The sequence below is a fragment of the Polyodon spathula genome, chromosome 37, assembly GCF_017654505.1.
Source record: "Polyodon spathula isolate WHYD16114869_AA chromosome 37, ASM1765450v1, whole genome shotgun sequence".
In the NCBI taxonomy this organism is placed as follows: domain Eukaryota; kingdom Metazoa; phylum Chordata; class Actinopteri; order Acipenseriformes; family Polyodontidae; genus Polyodon; species Polyodon spathula.
The window spans coordinates 2,728,997-2,753,480 of NC_054570.1; the positions used below are offsets into that span (position 1 = coordinate 2,728,997).

Genomic DNA, 24,484 nt, shown 5'->3' on the forward strand with positions numbered 1-24,484 from the left:
TGATTATCTAAGCAGAAACTGCAGTAGAAAATGCATCATGGGATATTTATCATATCTGTGGTTGTGGTTTTAAGTTATAAGATACAAAAAGTGTGCATTGTTGCCTATTAATTGTGATTATTACACTCTATGGGAGTGAGTTATTGCAATTATAACAGAAATCTTGAATAAACATTTCCTTCCACCAGTACAAAAAAGTCACTGCACTTTGACATATTTAATAAATAAGTAAACAACGATGTACTGATCTGTTTATTTATTTATTTAATTTTGTGCTTAATATAACCATTAAACATTAAATTTTATGGAAAACATTTTTTAAAAAAAAGGTATGGTGGAAAAACTTGATAACTCACAAATTAATTCAGTTTTCAGAAAAAAAAAATAACGACAATATTGTGTACCTTAATAGATAAACTAAAGATAAACAAATGTGAGTTATCAGTGCAAAAAGTTTTTAAGGACGTTAACAATGAAAAGAAGAAATGAAAAGGTATGTCATTTACACAGTTGCAGGAACCCAGCTACTTACTTTTTAAAGTCTAGGGATTACTTGAGGCATGGAGAAGGCTCCCTTCCTCAGACTCTAATACAGGGGTGTGCAATCACTGTCCTGGAGGGCCTTTCCACTCCGGATTTAAGAGGTAAAATTATATAACGAACTGCTTCATGGTGGAGCTATAATTGTTCCAACTAAACCATTTAGAAAAAAGAGTGGGAGGGACAACTTGGGAGGGCCACCCCTGCCTGAATAGAAAAGATGCTCCTTGAGTCTTAATTGCTTCCTCATTCACCCCTCAAAGGAAAGATTGGTTCACAACGAGATTGCTGTCGATACCAGGTCTATTTTTGACTGTGGTGAAACTCTGAAGGCCTTCTTGACTCACAGTCATGCCACCTTGTTAGGGCAAATCCGCTTCACTTAGAAGCATATATCCAGAGAGAACAAAAGAGAGACTTTATGCAAATTATGTGACTCAATTATGTCAGCAACATATATTTTCCTGTGATGTCACTGTTGAAAAGTAGGGCAGTTGACAGGAGTTGTTTAGACTACATGAACAGTTCAATTAAAGAAACAGCTCATGGCATATTATCTTTTTAAACAATTTATCAATGGGATTAGCTCAATTTGTAAACTATGTTTAAACAATAAGGGTTGTCCTCCAGGCCAGGGTGGGCTTAAGATAGTGGCCCTTAAAGTCTAGGGAAGACTTGAGGCATGGAGACTGAACTGCTACCCCCACTCCATCACCCCTATAGCACAAAGGATTGTCTCTACAGTATATTTCTTCCGAACCCTTGGGGCCCACCCCCCCACCGGGTCACACAAAAGGAGATATTGGGGGATTTTCTATTTACCCCACTTTAGTACGCCAACCATTGGTCCAGATAAAAATCATACTATACTCTTCGGATGCATTCTATATTAACCGTCTCAGTTCTGGACATAGGATCCTTCTATACATACCTGTAGTCAGACACTGTATTAGGAAACATCTGTCAGGACGAGAGAGCGGGGGGGGGGGGGGGGGGGGGGGGGTAGGGGTGGTTAGTGAGGTGTATCTATCTGTAAAAAAGCCTAGTTGTGTTCTGTTGTTCACGAAAGAAAGTTAAGTCTCAATTAAAGTGGTATTCACAGCAAACCTCTAACATTCTCTAAACCAAACCATGACTTTAGAGAAGTACTCATTGAGAATTTAAGACATATTTATCTGCAACCAATGAATGGTGTACCAAGACTGTAAACTGACTTGGCATTATCAGTTTACATCCTTGATATGCCAACATATAAGGAAATAAACTGCCAATCAATTGGTACTCAATTGTATACATGAGGGAAGGACAGCTTCTCTTGGGATACCTGCCGATAAATACTTCTTAAAACCAATTCCAAATAAGAGTACAAGTTGTGGCACACCTTTTAAATAGATTGAAACCACAGCAGGGAAATAAATCTATTTAAAAATGTTTTAAAAAATAAGCATATCCTTAAGATGTTAGCGTTCATGTCTAGGATCATATTCCAGCTCATAAGAAAAAGGAAATGCATTGAGAATACATACTTAGGTACTTATTATACACACACACACACACACACACACACACACACACGACATTATTGCATATGTTAAAACCATTTTTGCCCTGCGGGTGTATTCAGTGTAACATTATGACTGAGAATGTTTGTAGGTATGGTTCCTTGTGTATGCCATGACTGAGAGAGCAAATCTAAGGCATAGTATGCTTCTCTTAGACTAGTCTTTGTGAATACCGACCCTGAATGTCTCAGCGCAGGAAACTTGACATGCATTAATGCCTCCACGTCTTTTCCTGCCTCGTGGTTTGTGCGCGACGAGGTCACAGAATCCAGCAGTCATACAGACTGGGCTTTCTGTTCCATTCCTCCGCTTTGTAGAACTGACCTATTTTTCTATTTTTATTTGAATTACCCCCCCCCACCGCCCTCCCCCAGGCGACAGGGAATGGAGTGCGGGCGTACGCACGTATGTGTGACATGTATGAGTTTCACATGTATGAGATTGACCCATTGAGACGGAATTTGCAAAGGACACTTGTTTAAGTTATCGACAGTATCCAAATCTAGCAACAGAAATGTCTTTCCCTACAGCACATGCATGTGGTGACGATAGCTGACATTACTGTTCTGGGATCATTACTGTACGTTACCAGGTTTGTGTCCAGTGTTGACTATATAACAGCGTTGTGGTTTTTTTTTTTTTTTTACACTTATCGCTGAATTGTTTTACATTTTAAAGCACGCATCTTGCATGGGTCAACTAGGCAATGCATTTCGCAACACTGAGAAGCGTTCACCAGGAAAGCAATGCTGGCTCTGATTGAAATGACAGAAAACCAGCACAGTTGCAAGCGAGAGCGTGATCGTATTGCACTGAAGGGATTTTTCTACGGGCAAACGCACCCAATCGCATGAGGTGTGATTACAAAGTCTGTTTTAAAAAAGAACACAAAAAAGGTTAAGTTACGTGTTCTGTAAGAATTTCATAGTGAATAAGAGGTATGAAAATTATATTAAAAAGCTTGGTCAGCACTCCTTTAATAGCAAACAACATGTCAATGGCTTCAAAACTTGACTAAAAAACGCACTATAATTCTTGTTAGTCAGGAACTTTCAATAATGCCCCTCAACAACACTAAAAATAAAAATAAAACAGAAATGTAAAGTTGCAGTTGCTATATTTTGAGTTTGGTTAAAACATTTGCCTAATCTGTTTTACACAGTTGCAGAGTATTGAAATGTCATATAAAACAGCACACTGTACAGTAGCATACAGTTTTCTTCTGTTTTATTTGTTGGAGTGTGTTGTGCATATAAAATATAGTGTACTGATTAAAAATACTGTCAATGCAATGCATAGTACTATAATATTAAGTTCCACAGCAAACCAGTTATTAATTATACCAACACTGGTGAATCTCTGATAATGATAACTGGTCTTACTGTGATACGTTTTTCTCAGTCCAAAACTGGGGTTAATATTGTCACAGCAACCCCTGGTGAGATAGAGACAGACAGACAGAGAAATGCATGTTAGGGGGAAGTGACTGATCCAGCTAGGGGGAAAACCAGCGAATATGTGGGTTGCAGGAGTGGCATCATTTTAATTCTGAGGTTTGCCACTAAATCCACTTTCATCTCAAGCAAAGTTACAATCAGAAAGCATTAACATTTTCTACCTGTGAAAGGGGATTTTTGCCAATCTGCACTCTTTCAATATCTTTTTTTTTTCTCCATGTCTGTACATTGTTTACCAGTCTTACCAATATCCCTGCAAAAAATGTCAACCAAGGGGCCTGCTTTTGGAAAGCGACATTTCTGAAGTGTGATGATTTTAAAAATGACCACTAGGGCGTTGTTACTGTAATTTCTGCCTTCTCTGTCACTCCAAGATAGTAAAGGGGAACGTCTATACCAAACAGTAATCTTTAAAATCACCTAAATTCACCTTCAGAAAAGAAAAGAATCAAAAAAAGCAATGTAGAATTATTTTATCTTATTATTTAATCTTTACCGCACCTCTCTTGCTTCGCGATGCTTACCTATGCTTTACCGTGCTTTCACTGTGTGATATTACACTTTGCTTTACTACAGGAAACTCTTATAAGAGTAACACTGAAAAGCATTGAAGGTGAGTTTACATTGCTGTCAATCAGAGAAAATGAGGCTGTGCACAAGTGACAGAAATTGTTTTAGGGTTTATTGTAGATCGATCTGCAAGGCGCCTGTTTGTATTGTTCAAATGCACACTGAAATAAAAACAGTTTTCATTTCTTGGTCTTTTCCTTTGTTGACAGGCCCAATCCAGGAAGTGGTTAGAGGTTTGACAGTAATGTGGGACAGGATGTGAGGGGAGATAGCATCTACAGGAAGACAGTTAAAAACAAGCAAAGGTGAATTCCAAAATAACGTTTTATTGTATTCCAAAGAAGTAAGTAAGTGAACACCCTGTATTACATTGTATCGAGCAAAAAATGTCATTGCATTTTTATATTATTAGTCCTTCCTCAACCCTTCTTTATTATTAGCAGTGCTTCTTCAAGCAAAGTGGTGAAACATACTGCCCAGTTTTGATGCTATAGCGTACATGCATTTCATTTAAGGGTATATGCATTTCCTTTTTAAAAAATGATATCTTTTACCATACAAGGTTGAAGGAAGCGTTCAATTTGCATGTCTTTTTTTTCTGGTAGTTGCTTTCTATAGTCGTGGAGAGTGAAATTCACTTCACCTCTTCAGCACCTTCCTTCCTGTCTTTAAGCTGCTTCCCCTTATAGCTGCCATGGTCTGGCACCTCTGACCCCAAATGCACTACAGGAAACAGCAACAGATGCACTTCAATGCATCGAGAAAGTGCTCCAGTCACAAACCTTTGTCAAAGTGTCTTTGAATACAACTACAGCTACGACCAAAAGTTCTGCATCAGCAAGAATTTTATGCTCAAGACATAATTATAAATTATGTATAATATATTCATAATATAAATATATATATCATTTAGAGCTTTGATTTAACATCATGTAATCAAATAAACTTCAACATGATATCACAAAAATCTACTGGAAGCCATAGCAGTAGTACAGTATTTCATGTTAGATTTCAAAATGTCACATTTTCCAAGTTTTGGCAGTTTTTTATGAAGTGTATGGAAAAACTGCAAAGCGGGGTGTAATCCAATATGTTAACATAACATTATTCAGCAGGTTTCATTCGACTTTATGAAGCAGAATTCATTAACTTTACAGGGGATGCAAACCTTTTGGGCAGAGCTGTAGATATACCACCACTGAGTGATGTATAGGTAAGGATGAAATATATGAAGCGGATACCCTTGTTCCACTGGCACACTCGAGCTGTGAGAGCCCCAGCCTGAGACAGAACCAAACCGTGCCACTGTGGCCTCACAACACCTCTGGATCTGGCTCAGAGCCGAGCAGGGCCAGGCGGGGTTAATGCTTCTCGTCATTGAGTTGTGGCTGGGTTTCTTGCTCGTCGGATCCAAATTACCGCTCTCTCCGAGAAGCTTTCTTCTCCTCCTTACCTAATCAGCCTGCCATTGCATTTACATTTTATCAGTCAATATATGAAGGAAGGAAACAAAGTAATAATAAAGTAATAAAGGAAGGAAATGAGAAATAATCAGGCTCTTAGGCTTCATTAAACGAGCATGTTAGTAGATATCATTTTTTAAAAGAAAGCATGTTCTCAAGTAAAATGTTACCTTTGTTTAACAGTTTCAGTTCTGAATCATTGTTGTCAAGCTGAAGGATAAACTCCTTTTTTTCTATACATGTATTTACACGTTACCTCAGACTGGGACCCAGGAGTCCCCTGAAGTTCCAATTCTGGTTCCAATCCAGATTTCCAACAGCGTTTGTTAACATATAGCGCCAAGATAAGGAGTCAAGCTTGGGAAATGACACTCTTTCATATAAGTGGTATTGCATGTTTCCAGTCCAGAAATGCCATTCCCCTTCCAATATAACTCTGGGAGCAAGAACGAGACTTCTAACCAATAAACGAAAAAAAAGTGAACAAAAACACATGTAATAAAGAAATGTTTGAATCTTATCTTTATTCAAAATAGGTAGGACCTCCTTAGCCCCTTATCTGCTCAGATCTCAGAAATGATATAGAACCATAGCATCATGTGAAACCTGCTCAATACAGTACTTATTAAAATTCATATCTCGGAGAGATAAACTGAAGCCACATCTTGTTTCAGTCTTCCAAATATCAAACTCAGGCTGCAGTCAGTCCCATCTGCAGCCTACAGAACATCACCCTATAGAATTAATTAATTTTGCTTCATAAAGTCCAATTAAACCTGCTGAATAATGTTACATTAACATATTGAATTACATTAACGCTTTGAACTCTAACACGAAATGCTGTACTAATATTATGGCAGACTTTTCCAAATATCATTTTGTAATTTCTTTGATTACATGATGTTAAACAAAAGATCTAAATTATGTTCCAAAAGTTTTTTTTTGTTTTTTTTTCATTAAAGTTATATCTCAATCCTAAAATTCTAGGTCATACAAAACGTTTGGCAATAGCTGTATATCGAATTCTACACCTTATTGCACAAACAATTACTTAGACATAACTTCTGATGGTTTCAATTAAACTTGATTTTTACAGGAAATGGTGAATATTGGTTTCTTGATTATGAAGAAAACCGCACACACACACAAAAGGCACAAAAGTAAAAAAGTGGCTGTTTCAATCTATTCTCTGCTGAAATAAATTAATCCAAAAGAGATGAAATTGAAAAGCAGAGTCAGGCCTGGTCGATACTGCTTCTTGAGTGGGTATCCACTCTGATCTCCAGCCCAACTCAAGACAAGAAGCAGGGCCAGGCCTGGTCAATATATTCTTCATCTTGGGCTGTGGTTGGCTCAAATCTCAGAAATCAATTACACTATAGCAGCTGGATCAGCGATGGTCAGAACGTCTTCTTGAATTGCGATCTGCTGACATCTCAGAAAGATAAGCAAAGCAAAGGAAATGTGTTCTTCTTGGATTGTGAGTTGCACAGATCTTACAAATGCACAGCTTTGGGCAAATATTTTGCATTGCCTATAATTTTAGGATTGAGACATAATAAAAACAATATGAACATAATTTAGATCTTTTATTTAACATCACATAATCAAGGAAACTACAACATGAGATCGCAAAAGTCTACCGGAAGCCATGACAGTAGTACAGTATTTCATGTTAGATTTTGAAATGTCAGTTTTTTAAAATTGTTGTCAGTTTTTTGTTAAGTATCTGGAAAACTACAAAGTGATGCGTGATTCAACTTGTTAACATAACATTATTCAGCAGCTTTCATTCAACTTTTGTTAATTCCGGAGGGTGATGCAAAACTTGTGGACATAGCTGTACACCTGTAGAAGTCAGGTGAGTTCTTATAAAGTATGTCAGACAACAGTTTCCTGTTATAGCCTCACCAGATCTCAGAAAGCTAAACTAAGCAGCATATAGCAACCCTACCTACCATATTTCAGTTTCATCTCAGTGACTAATATCTATTCCGCACGCTTGGTATTTAGTCCCCACATAGATGGGTTGCTTGGTGCTCAGAGCTGTTTTGTTTATGTTATCTCGATTATGTTGCATCCTTGCAATGCTCTGTTGTTTTACAGTATATTATCTCTTTATAGGAAACCGCGACTGGTGAGTGAGTGGGTGGCAAGTTTACCTGGAAAAGGCTTTCAAATTCCCAGCAGCACTGTCTCTAAGTCATAGCAAGACTTCTTCTGTCACAGATGTACTGCAATGGGTAGTGACAGCCTCTCCTGTACCATGCATTTGAACTTCATCGGAACTGAGGGGATGAGTACTGAAGAAAAGCAACACCTAGCTGAACGGGGATCTCCTGGGTAGGGCAGGGGGTTTACAGATCCTTCTTGCATCCAAGTTAATGGTGCTGGATCTATATCTTTTTTATCATGCAATGAAAATAAAACGGTTATGTGACTTTTGCATTAATCAGGAAACATTTTCACTGTTTAATATGTATGTCCTTTGTAGGAAGTAAACCGGGATGCTATTGTAAGTGACTCTGCAGCAGCAGTTGTGATGCATAGTTCACCCGCCTTGTCTCTGTAAGTCGCTTAGGATAAAATGACTAATAAGTAAGTTGTGGGGAAGCATATTAGTGTTGCTCTGTGCACTGCAGCCCCAGATGTGCACAGAATCCTGTGCATCATTAATATGCTTCCCCACCTCACTTCACAAAATCAGCATTGAGGAATCTCAGCAGAAGTATTAATGGAATAGTTAGTAAACACAGCAAATAATTATCCAAGCATAAGCATTAGAGACTGACAGAAAAGACAAGTATTTTAAAAAGGCTGAATGTTAGATGTTGTGTAAAGAATTGTCAGTCTAAAATACTTTCATAAATACAAATCTGTATTTTTATAATAATAATAATAATAATAATAATAATTTGAAATACATGGACACATACTGATACCCTTTTAGATTCATGTTTCTTCCATGCCAAGGGTTTTTTAATTGGGACTTGTTTAAGTGGGACTTTGCTAGTCTAGTAAAAAATAATAATAATAAAACCCAATTGTCAGCTTGTGCTTGTGCTGAGTGACCTAGAACGGAGAAAGCGTTAGCTGAACAATACAATCGAACCTGGTGCTTTGTGCTGAGCTGTGCAACCTCTTATTACTGTCAGCCCCATTCTGAGTGAACATGATCATGTGATCTGGTATTGTGAGGGTCTCATATTTACACACAACCAAAAGTTGTGTGTCATGTAATTATACCCTAAGTTGTGAAGATTTACTATGTTCTCATGTGTTATAATATAGATGTTGGCTTTGTTGTTTATACTGTAGTAATTCTGCAGTGCTGTTATATATTTTCAGGGTGTATTCACAGTTCATCTCTCTCTCTCTCTCTCTCTCTCTCTCTCTCTCTCTCTCTCTCTCTCTCTCTCTCTCTCTCTCTCTCTAAAAATATTCAATATATTTTTCATATAAAAATATAGAAATATAAAACATATAAAACCAAGGTAGTGAATACAAGTAAACAACACACTCAACCAAACATCCACCTGGATTAATAGAATTTGTGTGCTATATTTTACGAGAAAAATCACATTATTATTTTTTTTTATTATTGTGACAATTTCGAGAAGATGTGGAGGAACTGTCTAATCCTGACCCATACCGGCATTCCGCATAATTCAACATCATTTCTTGGTCCAATCCCTATTAATATGAATGGTATGATACCCTCTACAACAGGGTGGCCAAAGTTGGTGGATCCACTCCTGGTTTTTGTTCCAACCCTATTCTAAACGGTTTAACTGAACCTCATCCAGACCCTGAAGTAGTTCATTATTTATTTTTACCTGTTAAACCTGGAGTGGAATAGCTCTCCAGGAATGGGATTGGACACCCCTGCTTTACAACCTGGAACCTGTCTATCCTGGAGTTTTGTCAGCCTACAGGTCAAAGAAAATCCAACTGTGCAGATAACTGTCCCTGGAAGGCTCGTGAAAAAGATTTGGATTGAATTATCTATCTACTGTTTCTGCTGGAATGGTTTCTGAGGTAAAGAAGCACACTCTTTGAACCTGAAACCTTATCTAATTATCTATTTTTTGCAGTAGACTGTAGCCGGGGGAATTACCTGCCGAACAAGCGAGGTTTCGAGCGCCGTCTCACTAGTGGAACAATACCTACGTACTTTCAATTCACCTTCGAATCGGGACTGTAATGAATGAGACCGACACTTCCTTCAGGGTGCAAACCACGCAGCCGCCACAAAGGGATTGATTCTCAGGTACCCGCGACAGGTGTGTTAGGGGATTTTTTTTTTTTTTTTTTTTTTTTTTATAACGTTACTACTGCTTTCATCTGTTGATGGGAAATTGAAAAGAAAAAATGTGAACTGGTAAGTGTTTACTGTGCAGACAGCGGTGATGAATATACCAGCCATCAATGTTCTCTGCACAGTAAATATATATGTATTTTTTTTCAATCTCCCATTAATAGGTGAAAGCAGTAGTAAAGACTAAAATAATACCAAAAAAAGTTACTCAGTTGTTATACGGTTTTTTTTTTGTTTTTGTCGTCCGTCCGTCCGTCCTAATGTCTACAACTAACCAAATCTCAACCCCTAACCCTAATCTCCAACCCACACCCAACAGTGTTACTATTAAAATAATTTACTGCTATTTCAACTGCTTGTTTCCCACCCTCTAGCAGCTACTGCATCCGATGTCCATTAAAACACTGTTGGGAGGCTACCAGGTACTCACTGGCCCATTCCAATAGGATGATTTTCCTTGCTAACGTCCCATTGACTCGATTGATTCTAGACAGATCAGGTGGAATTGCGGGGACCCGTGCCAATCTAAATGAACAGCGTGGTTCTGTAGCGCTCCATGGCCGCAAAGTTTTTAATGTTTTTTTATCGCAGAAGTATTGCATATTCTTACGTCACAGTCTAGGGAACAAATCCAATGAGTACATTACCCTGACACAGGCAATCTCTCCGGTGTAGCGTTTTGTTATACAAGTAAATACATAAATAAGCTGAGTTTGGGGTTGACTGAAAAACTAGTCAGGGAAGTCCAAATTCCAACTTTTTATTTGTATTTTTCTAACGGTAATATTTCACCAAACTAGCCATATTGACTAAACTAATAATATAATACATTATTTATATACTCTCATTGAAAAAGGTGCTCAACATCAGAATCCAGGTCACGTTTCATGGTTATTTTGTCATGCTTAGAGGGATACAATATACCATCAACATATGAGTAACTTTTAAATATCCCGTTGTGTGTGCTTTATATAATCCTCTGTTGCTGTTTGTGCTTGGGTTTTTATTGACAGGCTTACTAACTGATGTTAGTTTTCAACCACAGGGGCTGCTTCTGAAAAAAACTTTCTCAAGGGAGACGGTTTGCAATAGACCACGTGGGGTGCTCCCTTTGCAGCCATCAGTGAACCCATACAAGGATCCCAGAACTGTATATGACATGTGCATTTATACTTGTGAAGATAGCAAATGCATACAAAAAGTTTCACAATAAATTGATATCCTATATATATATTTTGCTATATATATATATATTAATATTTATAATATATACACTGTGGACCTGACCTGGGACTGGCTTCATATAGGATAACTACAAACACCCTAATATTCAACCTTTCTCACTTGTGAAGTAACTACATTGGGCTACTCCATACACATTCACCACATTAGACCCTTTAACTTGATCATATGTAGATCACCCTTGTCTTTGTTCTAACTTGGCTTTTTTTAGACTTACCATATCACATGTTGTCTAAGGCATTTGCTAAAAAAAAAGTTGTTTGATTTAAGAGGATGACTTGATCAATCCACATTCTCGTGGGATAACCTCAACTGGAATTTCTAGGAACATTTTACAGGACTGTGGAATTAACCTAGATTGTATCATCCATCTGTGGTTAACCCAGGATTACTAAAGAAAACAATCAAATAAGCCCCGTCTATTTTTCATCAGTAAAACTGATGATGGCATTAGTGAAAATGTTTCTCTGCTGACTCGGTTTCTCATGAAGACATCGGTCAAAAACGTGTATAATGGAGGTTTACCGTTCATCTTACTGATATTCACCAGGAAAAGAATATATGTTCTTTTCTATACCTTTATTGCCATCTAGTGGCAGAGAGTTGCCAACGCAATATTTAATGCACTGGGTTACATAGCATTGACCCTACTTCTAAGCTGGGGTGCTAGTTGACAAAATAAAATTGCTGACAAATAAAACCTAGGATTTGCAAAACAGTTTTCTAAATTTTCACATGAAATAATATATATAGTGAAAAAAAAAATAATGAAAAATATATTGCAACAAATATATGAGTGCTTGTTATTTTCATTTGAAGTCATTGCTATGAGTTACATTTTTTTTTTTTAAACTGTCTCTGCACTGCCATCTGCTGGTAGGATGTTATCGACATTCATTCATGTAGATGGATCAGTGATTTATTCATTCTTTATTAAAAACATTAAATACTTTATTTAAAATAAATACAGTAACAACGGCATAGTCTAACATAAAGCAAATATGAATACAATTGACATTTTATTCTTGTTCAATAGTTAAGATTAAAAGTTGGACTTGTTCCTACAAAATTTACACGACAGTTATGGTCAAACCTTTTGCATCACCTAGAATTTTAGGATTGATACATGATATATATATAGATGATATCGCAAAAGTCTACTGACATAATTGTTGTCAGTTTTTGGAAAACTACAAAGCGGTATGTAATTCAATATGGTAGCGTAACATTATTCAAATGGTTTCATTCAGCTTTATGAAGCAAAATTAATTAATTCTATAGGGTGATGCAAAACCTTTGGCTACAGCTGAACAATCTCATTTTTAAAAAACTGCTGGTACAATTCCACACTACATTTCTAAAGAAACCCGCTCAACAAAAAAAAAGATCAGTACTTTTTCTCAGATTGTGATCTGCTCAGATCTCAGATAGCCGATGCGCTAAGCAGCTAAAGCAGCAACGGGCTCAAGACAATTCACTACCACGATCTGCCTCGCCAACTGTATAAAATACACAAGATCCTTCGAGGCACCTTCTAACACCTTGCGGTCTATGCCATGTCAAGGCTGTGATCAGGGCAAAATGTGACCCTCATATTAGAATTTGACGTTTCGGTTGCTTAGTTTTTATAAAATCAGCGATCATTCTGAAATCTTGAAGGCTCCGAAGAACATGGAGTCGAGATCGAGGTCTTCTTCTGGCTGGACAGCGAGTTGGAGCTCATCGTCCTCCTCTAGCTTGACCACTGTGCCCTGGGACAGAGTCCGGGATAGGGGCCGCTGCTCCCAGTAAGGAGAGTCCATGGATTCGCAGATGGTTTTGTTCTTGTGGTAGCTGGGGCTGTTTTTGAAGAGGATCATGCCTAGCTGTACACCTGCTCTTTTCACCAGGAAAGTTGCCTGTGAATACACATAGTAGTATCCGTCGTCTTCTATCACGATGACGTCGGACTTCAGAGAGATCCGTCTTGTGCTCTGGGAGTTTTTCCAGCCTTCGTTTGTCCCTGTTTAGATGTGGCAAATAATGACGAGAGCTTGACCAATCCCCATTGTCAAAATTAATATGTGCAGAGATCATCTGTTCATACAACATGCAGTATATTTCTTTTTTTTTAAAGCATATTTATAGTAATTCCTGAATACAATCTTTGCGATTTTTACATAAGCATTTGAATAGAAATCATTGCACACATTTAAAGCAACCAGAACCGCTCCATTTTGGAAGCTGCAATTGCTGTAATGCTGTTACGGTCGCTCAGGATCTCAATTCAATTTTTGAAACCATTTTCTGATACTTACTGGTCAAGTGAATGAGAGGCGTTTGTCTGCGGCGATCACCTGTTTAAAGACATTGAATAAACATACCTGTTTAAAATCCTGTTAGTTGGGTATAATATCGATGCCTCTGCTAAGGTTATTATTTACCACGCTTACTAACTAATGTCATTTTTCAACCACTGCGGTTTCTGAAAATACAAAAATGAATCTCAGAAGTTTTAGGAATGGCCACTAGGGGGTGCACCTGTGTAACTGCCACACATGAAGAGGAGGCAGGGATTAAAGTTGCACATACGGTCGTTTTTCGAAGCAGCCTTGTGATTACAAAAAAAAAAAAGGCATTCAATTGTAAGATAGTGTGGAGACCAAGTATGGTCTCACCAGGGCATTATACAAGAATATCAAATACAAGTTTACCAAAATGAGGTTGTCTTTTACATAGGACCTACGAAATGACGGTAATGCAAAATTAGTAAGATTTTCTGGAATGATTTTATTATCTCTATGTACTTTAAAATGCATTAATTATACGGATTGCTATGTTTGCTAGAGATTAAATCTATAGAGAGAATCAGACAAGCAAACTGGGATTGTGACCAAGCTATTGAGTAAACGTGAAACCATTATAGTAAAGAATTGTACTAAATTAGTAAAAACTCCAAACTCACCGATACTGGGGAGTAAGATCTTACTGGTGACTGTAGGGGGCGCTGCAGTAGAAGTGCTGTCTACAGGGGCGATTGGCACAGAGTTAGTCCAAGCTGACAGAAAAACAGGCAGACAGACACAAACACAACAGAGATCTACTTACTGTATCGTTGCCCCATTTGTCCACTTGCTTTAACTGAAAAAATAAAGACAACTCTATTTTTTTTGTTTGTTTTGTTTTGTAGAAAATAAGAGTTGACATAAGCATGAGTCATTAATAAAATTGAAGAAAGATGTGTCAGTATGGCTTTTTTAAAATTAATAAATATCATTTTTTTTAATGAGTTTTATACAGCATCTAGCGGCTGATTGAGCTCTTAAAGGATTCCAGTGATTCAGCATCAACAGCATGGCTAGGTCACCCATCCCATACCCTCCCCACTGTGTGAAGTCGCGTCTCCAACCGTCTGTCCTAAATCTGTTCAAATTCTGGTCCTGGTTTCTGTGCTATTGTCCTATTGTCCCAAATTGTAATGTTTTAATTAATTACATTTTTTAATTAGGATGTCTGAGCACCTACCCTTGAGCTAATAATAATAATAATAATAATAATAATAATAATAATAATAATAATAGTTACCTTTAGTTGCATCTTTGTCTACCTGAATTGGAATGGGAAACAAATTGAATCTACAATTAGTGTATGAAATTTTCTACACAACTCCAAAAGATAAGTGATTCAACTAAACTGCTTATCATTGCCTGCAGATTCCCACCCCAGTACAATACAGTACAGTACAATACAATGCAATACAATCCTGAATGAAGTAGAGGCTATTGTTAATCGATGAGGATTGGTCACATGCTGTATCCCTCAGTGCTGTCCTGACGACCCATAGAGGCTTGACAGTGTCATGGCGGGTGTTCATTCTATTCCCCTATTTTGTTTGTGGAGAGTTAGTGAATGAAATTCTTGGTACCATCTACATTGTCTTGAATCTATAACCTGTTTAATATGATATTATGTGTGCTCTCTGGCAGTATCTTTTGTGTTTACCACCTGATGTTTTCAACCAACTTTGAAGGGAGGTGATTTGAAAAATGACCACCAGGGTGTGCTGTTGTAATCTCCCTTCTCCTGTGTCACTGTAACACGTGTTCCATTTACTAAACATACATATTATGGCTACCAACCAGATTATATACAAAACAGACAACCAGCTAGTGCCTTTTTAGTAGTCCCAGATTGTTTCTTTGTTGTTCAATTGTTTTACATCTTTTTGGACTATTTGGAGTGAATAGCTTTGAGAATTTAGCCCCGTGTGGGCTATTGAGGATATTCTCATGTTTTTGGTCAGTTTTATTTAATGTCTTTGCAGACAACAATACAGAATATTGATTTCTAAAAAGATCACTTCCCATGTGAAAACCCTTGGTATTTTAACTACCCTACTAGAAACAGAAGAAAAAAATAACCTCAGGAGATGTGAAACTAACCCAGACCACTTTCGATACCCTCAGAAACTCTGCTAACACATATGCTACTGAAACTCCAAGCAGCGAGGCGCACTGAAATAAGTGAGTTACAGATTGTTTTAAGTGGAATTGAAAAGTTCCAGTCTGCTGTGAAACATGAAACTTCCTTTTGTTTGAAAAACTTGCTAGTTCCTCATAGTTGTGGGTTTATCCAAAGACTTTTTAAATCCTCCCTCCCAGTCCGTCGTTTCGTTTCGCAAGAGTTGGTCTTCCTCCAGTCCCCAGTCCCAGTTTCTCCCTCCTCATCTCTAACCACTATGGCTAGCCTCCCTCCCTTATTCTCCTACTTTAACCAGTAGAATCAGCCTCCTGCCTCAGCAAAGCACTAGTGCCAGCGTCCCACCTTTCCTTCCAGTCTCTCCTCAGCTCAAAGCACTAGTGCCAGCGTCCCACCTTTCCTTCCAGTCTCTCCTCAGCTCAAAGCACTAGTGCCAGCCTCCCTCCCTCCTTCCCTGTCCCTTCTCAGCTCTAATCATTAGGACCAGCTTTTGTTCTAGACCCAGGCCTCTCTCCAATCCTCTGGTGCACAGCTATGGTCAAAAGTTTTGCATCGCTTATAATTTTAGGATTGTGGCCATAGCTGTACATAGTGTGCTTCAAGCTTACAGATAATAAACTCAACAGGCTTCTTAGCCTCTCCAGAGACCCTGCGCCCTCCAGGTGGTTTACTCACTCTAACAAATGTCTCGTAGCATCTTATAATATACTAATAATGTTATCTGTTATGAACAATTAAAACATACCAGAATAGATTAACCATCAGCTGAATTATCTTTATGGTTTAACAAAGCATTAAAGATTGTCCTGCATCAAAAAACGTAGCTTGAGTAATTCTGAGAATTATTTATTTATTTTTTTTACATGCATTCCCACTTATATAAATCATGATATACTGTAAAAGCCTCTTAATCGATCTCAAAGACTCATATACACCTACAAAGGAATATTTACAGATTTGACGCATGGAATGAATCTTTCTTAGTAGGACACTGATAGATACGTACCAAAATAACTGAGGAAAGGATTTTTGTTTCCCGTCTTTCACCAATACTCAGATCTTTGCTTTCATTTTTTTGTAGATTTACAGTACATGCTTTTGATCAAAGCCTCACAACCTTTTTTTCTGTTTATTTTGTATTGTATAAATGTGTTTGTTTTCCATTTTTATTGCCTGTAACTTATATACGTCTTATTTAATTTCTGTAAGTCGCTTTGGATAAAAGTGTCTGCTAAATAATAATAATAATAATAATAATAATAATAATAATAATATGACTGTACTTGCTTTTCCCAGATACTAACAATTGCCCTTGTAAACCCATAAAGGGTTTTAATTGAGATAGTCCATCCAGGAACACACTCTCGTATCACAAAAAAAAAGAAGAAAAAAAATCGAAATCCTTCATCCTAATATTGCAAAACATATCTACTTCCGAGCCATTCACAGGGAGACTTCTCCCCCTCGCCCCCTAACATTTACCTTTGACTTTCTCTTATCTACCTATTTAAAAGAAACATCAGTTTTCATTTGTTGATTATAATTTGTTGATATTCCCTTAATCAGCACTCATGCCCCTACAGACCCCTAACAGGTGAGAACTTCAGATATATTTTTTCACTGGACAGCTGATACACGAAAACATAACCATTCCAATATGACCCAAGCTAACAAGAGCTAAGAGAGCAGCTAAATCGACTGATTTAATTGCGATTCGCAGAATAAAAGCCATGGCAATCAGAAATCGATTGAGATTTGCATCTTTAGTGATTAAAAGAACTTTTCAAGTTTCTCTGTAGAGGGACAGAAAGACTTACCTCTTTGTTTTTGTCACAATGTTGCCCTGTTACAAGAAAGAAGGCCATTCCCAGGAAGGCTGCTGTCAAGACAGCGCACCATAGCAACAGCAACCATGACAATTTGGATGTAGGTGAGGCCTGCATTCCTGCCTGTCCTGTAAAAGCCTGCCAGTAAATTAATCAGACACCCGTCACACCAGGGACCTCAGACACCATCCACTCCGAAAGGGAAACTGAGAGGCTGAGAGTTAGAGAAACGCTCCGAAATACACAATTGCACACTCACTCACAAGCTCTTTGTTGACTATGTCTGGAAAATCATACTCTCATAGCAGTCTCCTCATTCGAAGAGGGTTTCCCCTGCGGCAGTAGCTGTAATGTATCTGTTATGTGGTGTGTAGTGTGTGTGGTGTGTGTGTGTGTGTGTGTGTGTGTGGTGTGTGTGTGTGTGTGTGTGTGTGTGTGTGTGTGTGTGTGTGTTTTTCTCTCTTTTTTTTTTCTTTTGGCCTTTTGCCTGAATATTGATTCAGTGGCTAGTGTAAAACTGTGAATGTGGTTAGCCAGTGAGAGATGAGAGGAGAATTTATAGTTTTATTTAAAAATAAAACTTTGACCAGAATCAGTCCCCGTCCGCCCCCCCCCCTCCGGGGCCCCATCGCCAGGTTTCAAAGTCATAACTTTTCTACATTATCAATCAATCTAATAGTTAGTTAATGCAAAGCTTACTAATTCGATTAATTCTAAAAAAGAGTAAGATCGTGTACGAAATCGTACATATTTTACATGTTCAAATAATAATAATAATAATAATAAAAAATAATAAAATAATAATAATAATAATTCCTAGGGGTGTGCAATATTCCCTTTAATACATTTTTCTCGACAGGTATTCAATAAAACCAAATGAATGAATTTCATAGCATGAAAATCTGCCCTTCCTTCATGTTTACAATTGAATGCCAATCAGTGGCAATAAACTCCCACTTCGCGTCCATTAAAAGCTGATTGGAAGCTAATTTTCACAGCCATTTATACTTCCTGTGCTGCTGTATCAAGGATGTAAACCGAGAAGGAAAACATTTCTTGAAACCTTTCCATAGAACTTAGGAGCCACCGTTGCACAAACTTGGGACTAAATCTTAAAGAAAATAGAATATGAGCACACCCCTAATAAATACCAAAATTCACATTCTGCAGGGCCAGTGTGGGTCTTATTTATTCTGAATGGTCAAAATGTCTTTTAGTTAAAAACAAGCGCTCTGCTGCTAAAGTCTAAGATACTTCTTAGGACCTTGTTGCCAAGCAAAACGTTTCAGTGAAATTTACATAGCTTTTTAGCGTGAGAAGGTGATTTGCCATGCATTAGCTGCATGTTTCCTACAGCTGTTTACTCTGAAAGAGAGAAAAACACCTGCTGTTAAGTATTAGAAATAAACATGGGAAGAATATCTACAGGCGCTGGAATTCAACTCCTGGGCTGTTCATTTGAAGTCGTGCAAGTAAATGGGTGCTGTGTTCCCATTCTTCTTTGCTGGACAGTGGATAGTATCAGAACAGAATAATGCCAGATGCCCACTTCTCTCAACTCGACGATCTTGAAGTGCCTAAGTGGACTGTTATTTGTGAAGACACTAAACATATTCCCAGTAGATAATGCCTTCATTCTTCATTCTTTGTTTCAAAGCCAAGTACTCCAAATTAACATGGGATTTCATCCTGGAAATTCATGCTAATCACCAAGCCATGTCTACTGGACCAAAACAAATAAACAGCATTGCATAATAGACTATCTATCTATCTATCTATCTATCTATCTATCTATCTATCTATCTATCTATCTATCTGTTTTTGTTGTTTTCTTTTTTAATCTGTTTTTAAGAATCGCAAAATTTCATTTTAAGAATTCTAGAATGGGTTCTCAACTTGCGCACCTCAAATAAGACACCATGCCTTGATGGGTGTTGAAACTGGATATATTTTCTTAGTGTTTTTTTTTTCTTAATGGCTGTCTGTCCATCTGTCTGTATGTCACACTTGTATCTGTGCCAATGAGGGATGGATGTCACTGGCATGCTTGTTAAAGTATTGAGTTGATCTCAAATTGCAACAAGATATTTAAAAAAAAATAAAGGATCTTTTCTGTAAACTGCAGGCTGCTGTATGCAAATGAAACCCACTTTTCTGAGCGCATGCTTTATCAGCCTTCTGTATCAAGCTGTTTGGGAGTTTGTAAGAAGATAGCAACTCTCTGGCCTGTGCTGTGGAAAATTTTATGGGTGAAAGTGTTGGTTCCGATCTTTTACTTATTCTTTTGTTTTAGACAGTCTCGTTAAAACTGTAAACATACATTCTCCTGGTCTGAATAATACTGTAATCTCTGTTCCACTCTAGTCTGTGAATTAAGGCATTCGTGCTTTACAGAAATTACTTGTTGGGGTTTTTGGAGACAGCTTTTTTCTTTCTTTTTTTTTTTTTTTACCTCTTAGTACAGTATTTTGGGGATGGGTATAGTTGACATACTCTGGTACCATTCTACCATGGCAAACTCCCATCCCATTGTAGATGTCCTTTACTTGTGTTGCCCCAAAAGCTCCAACTAATTTTCTTGGCAAATGTCTCTGGAGCATCTTGTCGATCGAGACATTTTAAAGCAATTTTTTACTGTCTTGATTTTAGCTGAAAATATCCCCTACAACATAATTGCTTTACAAGTTCCCACAAGAAGTAACCTAGTGTTACATGAGCTTAGTATAACACAGAGCCATTACATTGCCTTTGAAGATCATTTGGGGAGGTTAGCAACGCAGGTTAAAATGAGATTTATAAGCAAATGTGCTTATTTGACAGAAGAGTATTTAAAAGCTGTTTTAGAATGCAGATTTATAAACTGCTGAATGGTTAAGAGATATAGTGAACATGTTAAATAGATGAAAGGCTATACAGGCAGTGTTATCAAATAAGCCTTCAGCCAAGTTTGTAATCCTTCTGCCATGCACAGCCCATGAAATGAATCCCATATTTTCAAGCAAACTATAGTCTATATATGAATAATAATGATAATTTTTAATCAATCAAAATTCTCCAGGTCCAGACATAATAATAATAATAATAATAATAATAATAATAATAATATAATAATAATAATAATAATAATACTTTAATTTAATATAGCACCCTTCACAACAAGGAGTCTCAGGGTGTTGCACAATATGAAAAAACAGAATCAGGAATATACTAATAACAACAATAATAAAACCAAGCAAACAATAAACAGTCAATTCAAAAGTACATTAAAAGCAGGTAGAATGCAAATAAAAACCCATTCATAAAAATAATAATTACAAAAAAAAAAACATGAAAAGTTTTAAGAACAAGTCCACAGGATCACTGTAAAAAGGTTGCAGAGAACAAATGTGTCTTAAAATTCAACACTGGTGTGGAGTCACGAATGTAGCCGGGCAGAGAGTTTCAGAGAGAAGGGGCAACGCAGCTAAAACTACGCCCGCCAAGAGTAACATAACTAGGACCCTGACAGTGCAAAGCCTTGTATGTCAGCAACAGAATCTTAAAGGCAGCAAGAGGATGAACAGGAAGCCAATGCAGATGCATAAGGACCGGGGTGATGCGTTCTGTCCATCTAGTGCCTGTCAAGACCTTTGCCGTTGCATTTTGCACCATCTGAAGACGATTCAGAGAACGAGTAGGAAGACCAGAAAAAAAAAGAGCATTGCAGTAATCCAATGGAGAGGTTGCATGCACAAGGATCTCTTCATCGTTGGGAGACAGAAAACAACAATCTCTGGACATTTTCTTTAGGTGATAAAACCCTGCCTTTACCACAGTAGAAATATGTTTTTCAAATGATAGCTGGACACCTACACTGCGGACAACAGAAGAGGTGCGAACAGTGGAATCACCAAAAGATCAAGAAAACCAAGCAAAAGTCTCGCCGGGTTTGAAATCGCTGGCTGTGAGCACCCAAGAAGGGGAGCCACAGAACGCTGCCCCAGCCCAGCCTCCAGCATGCCGATCGCACGAAGGCTCTGCTCTCTTGACAGATGTGGCATATTGGTTTTTTTTTCTGTGATTTTCTTCATTGCTTTTATTCAACCTTGCAATTCAACAGCTGAAATCACTCCATATCCAGTGTCCAATCAACTGCCTCGCTGATTAGGTGATTAAGTGCACATGCTTCAGTCAAAGTCTCTGAAGTGTAAAGGATAAATGATACAGTGATTTAAAAAAAAAAAAAAACATTTTGTCAGTGTCTATCATTTATATACCTTATTTTTTTTTCAGAAATAAATGTGTTATAACAGTGATACGTTTCTATGACTGCAGCTTAAGGAATAATAGTACTGGTAGCTTTTAAATATTTACATTAGTAACCAGGGGCATAATAAATAATCAACATGATTCACTTCTCATTCATTCTCCATTGTGTTAGTGTTATTTTAGTTTGTTAATGAAACATCACTTCGGAATACAGTGCACCAATATTAGGTTATACATATACTGATAAATACTGCCTTGAATAAAGATAAAAATGAATTTGAAATGGCAATTCGAACACTGGTGCATTTGTCAGTTCTATAAAATTGTTTTAGGTATAGCACATTACATTCAAGTTATTGTATTGTATCCTACTAGGTTACTTTCCTTGCATTATATGAAAAAATTACTCAATACAACCCCCTTTTTTTCCCTCCAACTGCATTTTAAAAAAACAACAACCATATCAACAATTGTGTAATTAAAAGTTTCACATTCCATAGCTTGCTCTTTAAGAGGGGGAAAAAAAAAAAAAAAAAAACCTTGCTGAATCATTTTAGAAGCTTGAAAATTTAGGCCGGACATTTTGGTGTCAGTGAAGAAGAGGCCTCTGTCTTCAAGGTTCTTTTTATACCTAGCTGTGGTTGCCACTGGAACAAGGGAACTTCCGATGAGTGTTGCAAAGAGTAGGCCACTGTGGGCTTCAGAAACCACAGTTTTGTTTTCTGCTTGCTTTGTAAAGAGCAAACTCACTAGTTATTTATCTAAAGTTAGATAAAGTTATTTATCACAGAAAGCCACTGTAATGTCAATGCAGAGTGGGAGGGTCAAAAATACCTTTCCAAAAGGGCACTGGCAAATTACCTGATATTTTACAAAGATAACAGTAATTGAAAGATTGTTTTTTGTTCACAAAAGCTTTTGAGATATGTTTACTTCACATGTAGACCTACACTGCTTCTCAAGTACAAGTTCAAGTACTGTAAATGCCAAATTAATATTTCAGCATCGAATTACTTCCAAAGTTTCATGAGTTCAAACTCTCTCCAGCCACATTTAATCCCGATTTATAAATCTCACTGACCACCTCAGCCAATCAGATTCTGAGTAGAGTGATTGTTATCCTTTAAAACAGAACAGGGCTTTCAAATATTAAATCACGTTTTTAATCACTTGTTTGTAATCACTTATAAAGGATCCCAAAACTAAAGTGTTACCAAAACGCATACATTTTCAGTTTTTTTTTTTTTCAGTAGTGGGTAGAAGTCTTAATTCTGTTTTTTCTTATTGTTGTTATTATTGTTTCATTCAAAGTAATGCTGTATTATTAATGAAGGAGCACGTATCTCCCGACCCAGCATTGAGGCTGTTGGTGTGCTGACGCTGTCTTCTGCTGGCGTGGGAGTTTGATTTTGAGATTGGAGAGCTCTTGTTTGTGATGCTGAGGTGGTCAATGTGTCAGGGTTACACTTCATGGATTTTCCACTTGAGTCTTTCAGAGGACCGTGAAATACAGAAAGAAACTCAACGAACCAAACAACAAATGTTTTGACTAGAAGACATTACGGATGAAATCACTGAGGTCCTTCTGCTTTCCCAGGATTGTTGCTGAATAGTTTCACACAGCTTATATAGACCACATGAACACACACTGCCCGTGTACATTGCAAACAGGGGGGTGTTACTTTTTTTATTGTGTAAATTGACGTCATTTATAGGGGATCAAGAAGAGCTACTTCCTTGTAGTGACCCCTGGGCAACGTCTGTGATGGCGAATAGCTCTTCATATAGAACTTACTGTGCAATGAATAAGCAAAGCAATGTTGGGCTTGGTTAGTACTTGAATGGGAGACCACCTGGGAATACTGAGTGCTGTAGATTGCATGTTAAGCTCATACAAATATATATATATATATATATATATATATATATATATATATATATATATAAAAAACATGTCATTTACATTAGATTTTAAATAGTTGCCTCAATATCGAATGCTCATTAAAAAAAAGTTAAAATTTAGGGCTATTACAGAAAGCAGCTTAACACATCTACAGCTATGGCCAAAAGTTTTGCATCACCCTGTAGAATGAACAGTGTTTGCATCATACTTTTTTAAGGCTAATCAATATAAGCTGAGTTGAGGGAATGTTACGTGTTTCTGCTGACATCTAGTGGTGGAAAAACTTCATAACAGGCACCCAGGTTTGACTTCATTATAATAGATTTGTCTGTGTGCTTTATTTATTGTAACCCGGCTGGTGCCCTTTACCGACTCGTTTACCTGTCTCAGCAATTCACGGATCTGACGCCCACGCATTGACAGATAGACAAACCGAACCCCTTTCTTTCCCCCTTCTCCCTGTACTGACTTTCCTCTCTCCCTTTCCCTTATCCCAATACTTAGTACCACTCGCCCCTCTCTTATCTCCTTCCACTCCTCTCCCTGTGTTGATTGTCTATCTGCCCTCTCTTCTCTCCCCTCTCTCTGCACTGAGTCACTCTCCTCTCTCTGTGCTGAGTACTGTATCTCTCTGCCCACCTTCTCTTCTCTCTCCTGTCTCTGTGCTGAGTACTGCTTCTCTACACGCTTTTCTCTTCTCTCTCTGCCTAGGTCCCAGTCTGAGGTAGATAATTCAGGACTGAAAGTGTTAAGTATACAAATGTTTCAAATACCTGTGCTGTAGGTCACACAGAGTGAGTCTGAAAAGTAGGATAGGGTGCTGATAATGTGGCTACTGCTAAAAGGAATTTTAAAGCCCTTCTTTCCTGTGCCCTGTGTGATAATTGTACTGTACTG

The 24,484-nt window shown here is 37.6% G+C and overlaps 1 protein-coding gene across 2 annotated transcripts; it reads right to left on the reverse strand.

The window, feature by feature from the left end:
• Nucleotides 1-12,425: 12,425 nt before the first annotated feature.
• Nucleotides 12,426-17,793, reverse strand: LOC121304368. Of its 2 annotated transcripts, XM_041235468.1 has the most exons (6): nucleotides 17,428-17,793; nucleotides 14,717-14,738; nucleotides 14,240-14,272; nucleotides 14,097-14,156; nucleotides 13,450-13,488; nucleotides 12,426-13,154 (listed from the first exon to the last, which is right to left on the reverse strand). In XM_041235468.1, exons 1-6 carry the CDS (start codon nucleotides 17,551-17,553, stop codon nucleotides 12,793-12,795), a joined length of 642 nt encoding a protein of 213 aa, XP_041091402.1. In that variant the 5' UTR covers nucleotides 17,554-17,793; the 3' UTR covers nucleotides 12,426-12,792. The 2 variants fall into 2 exon arrangements, with proteins under 2 accessions (XP_041091402.1, XP_041091403.1); XM_041235469.1 differs by lacking the exon at nucleotides 14,097-14,156.
• Between the last annotated feature and the right edge of the window lie 6,691 nt (nucleotides 17,794-24,484).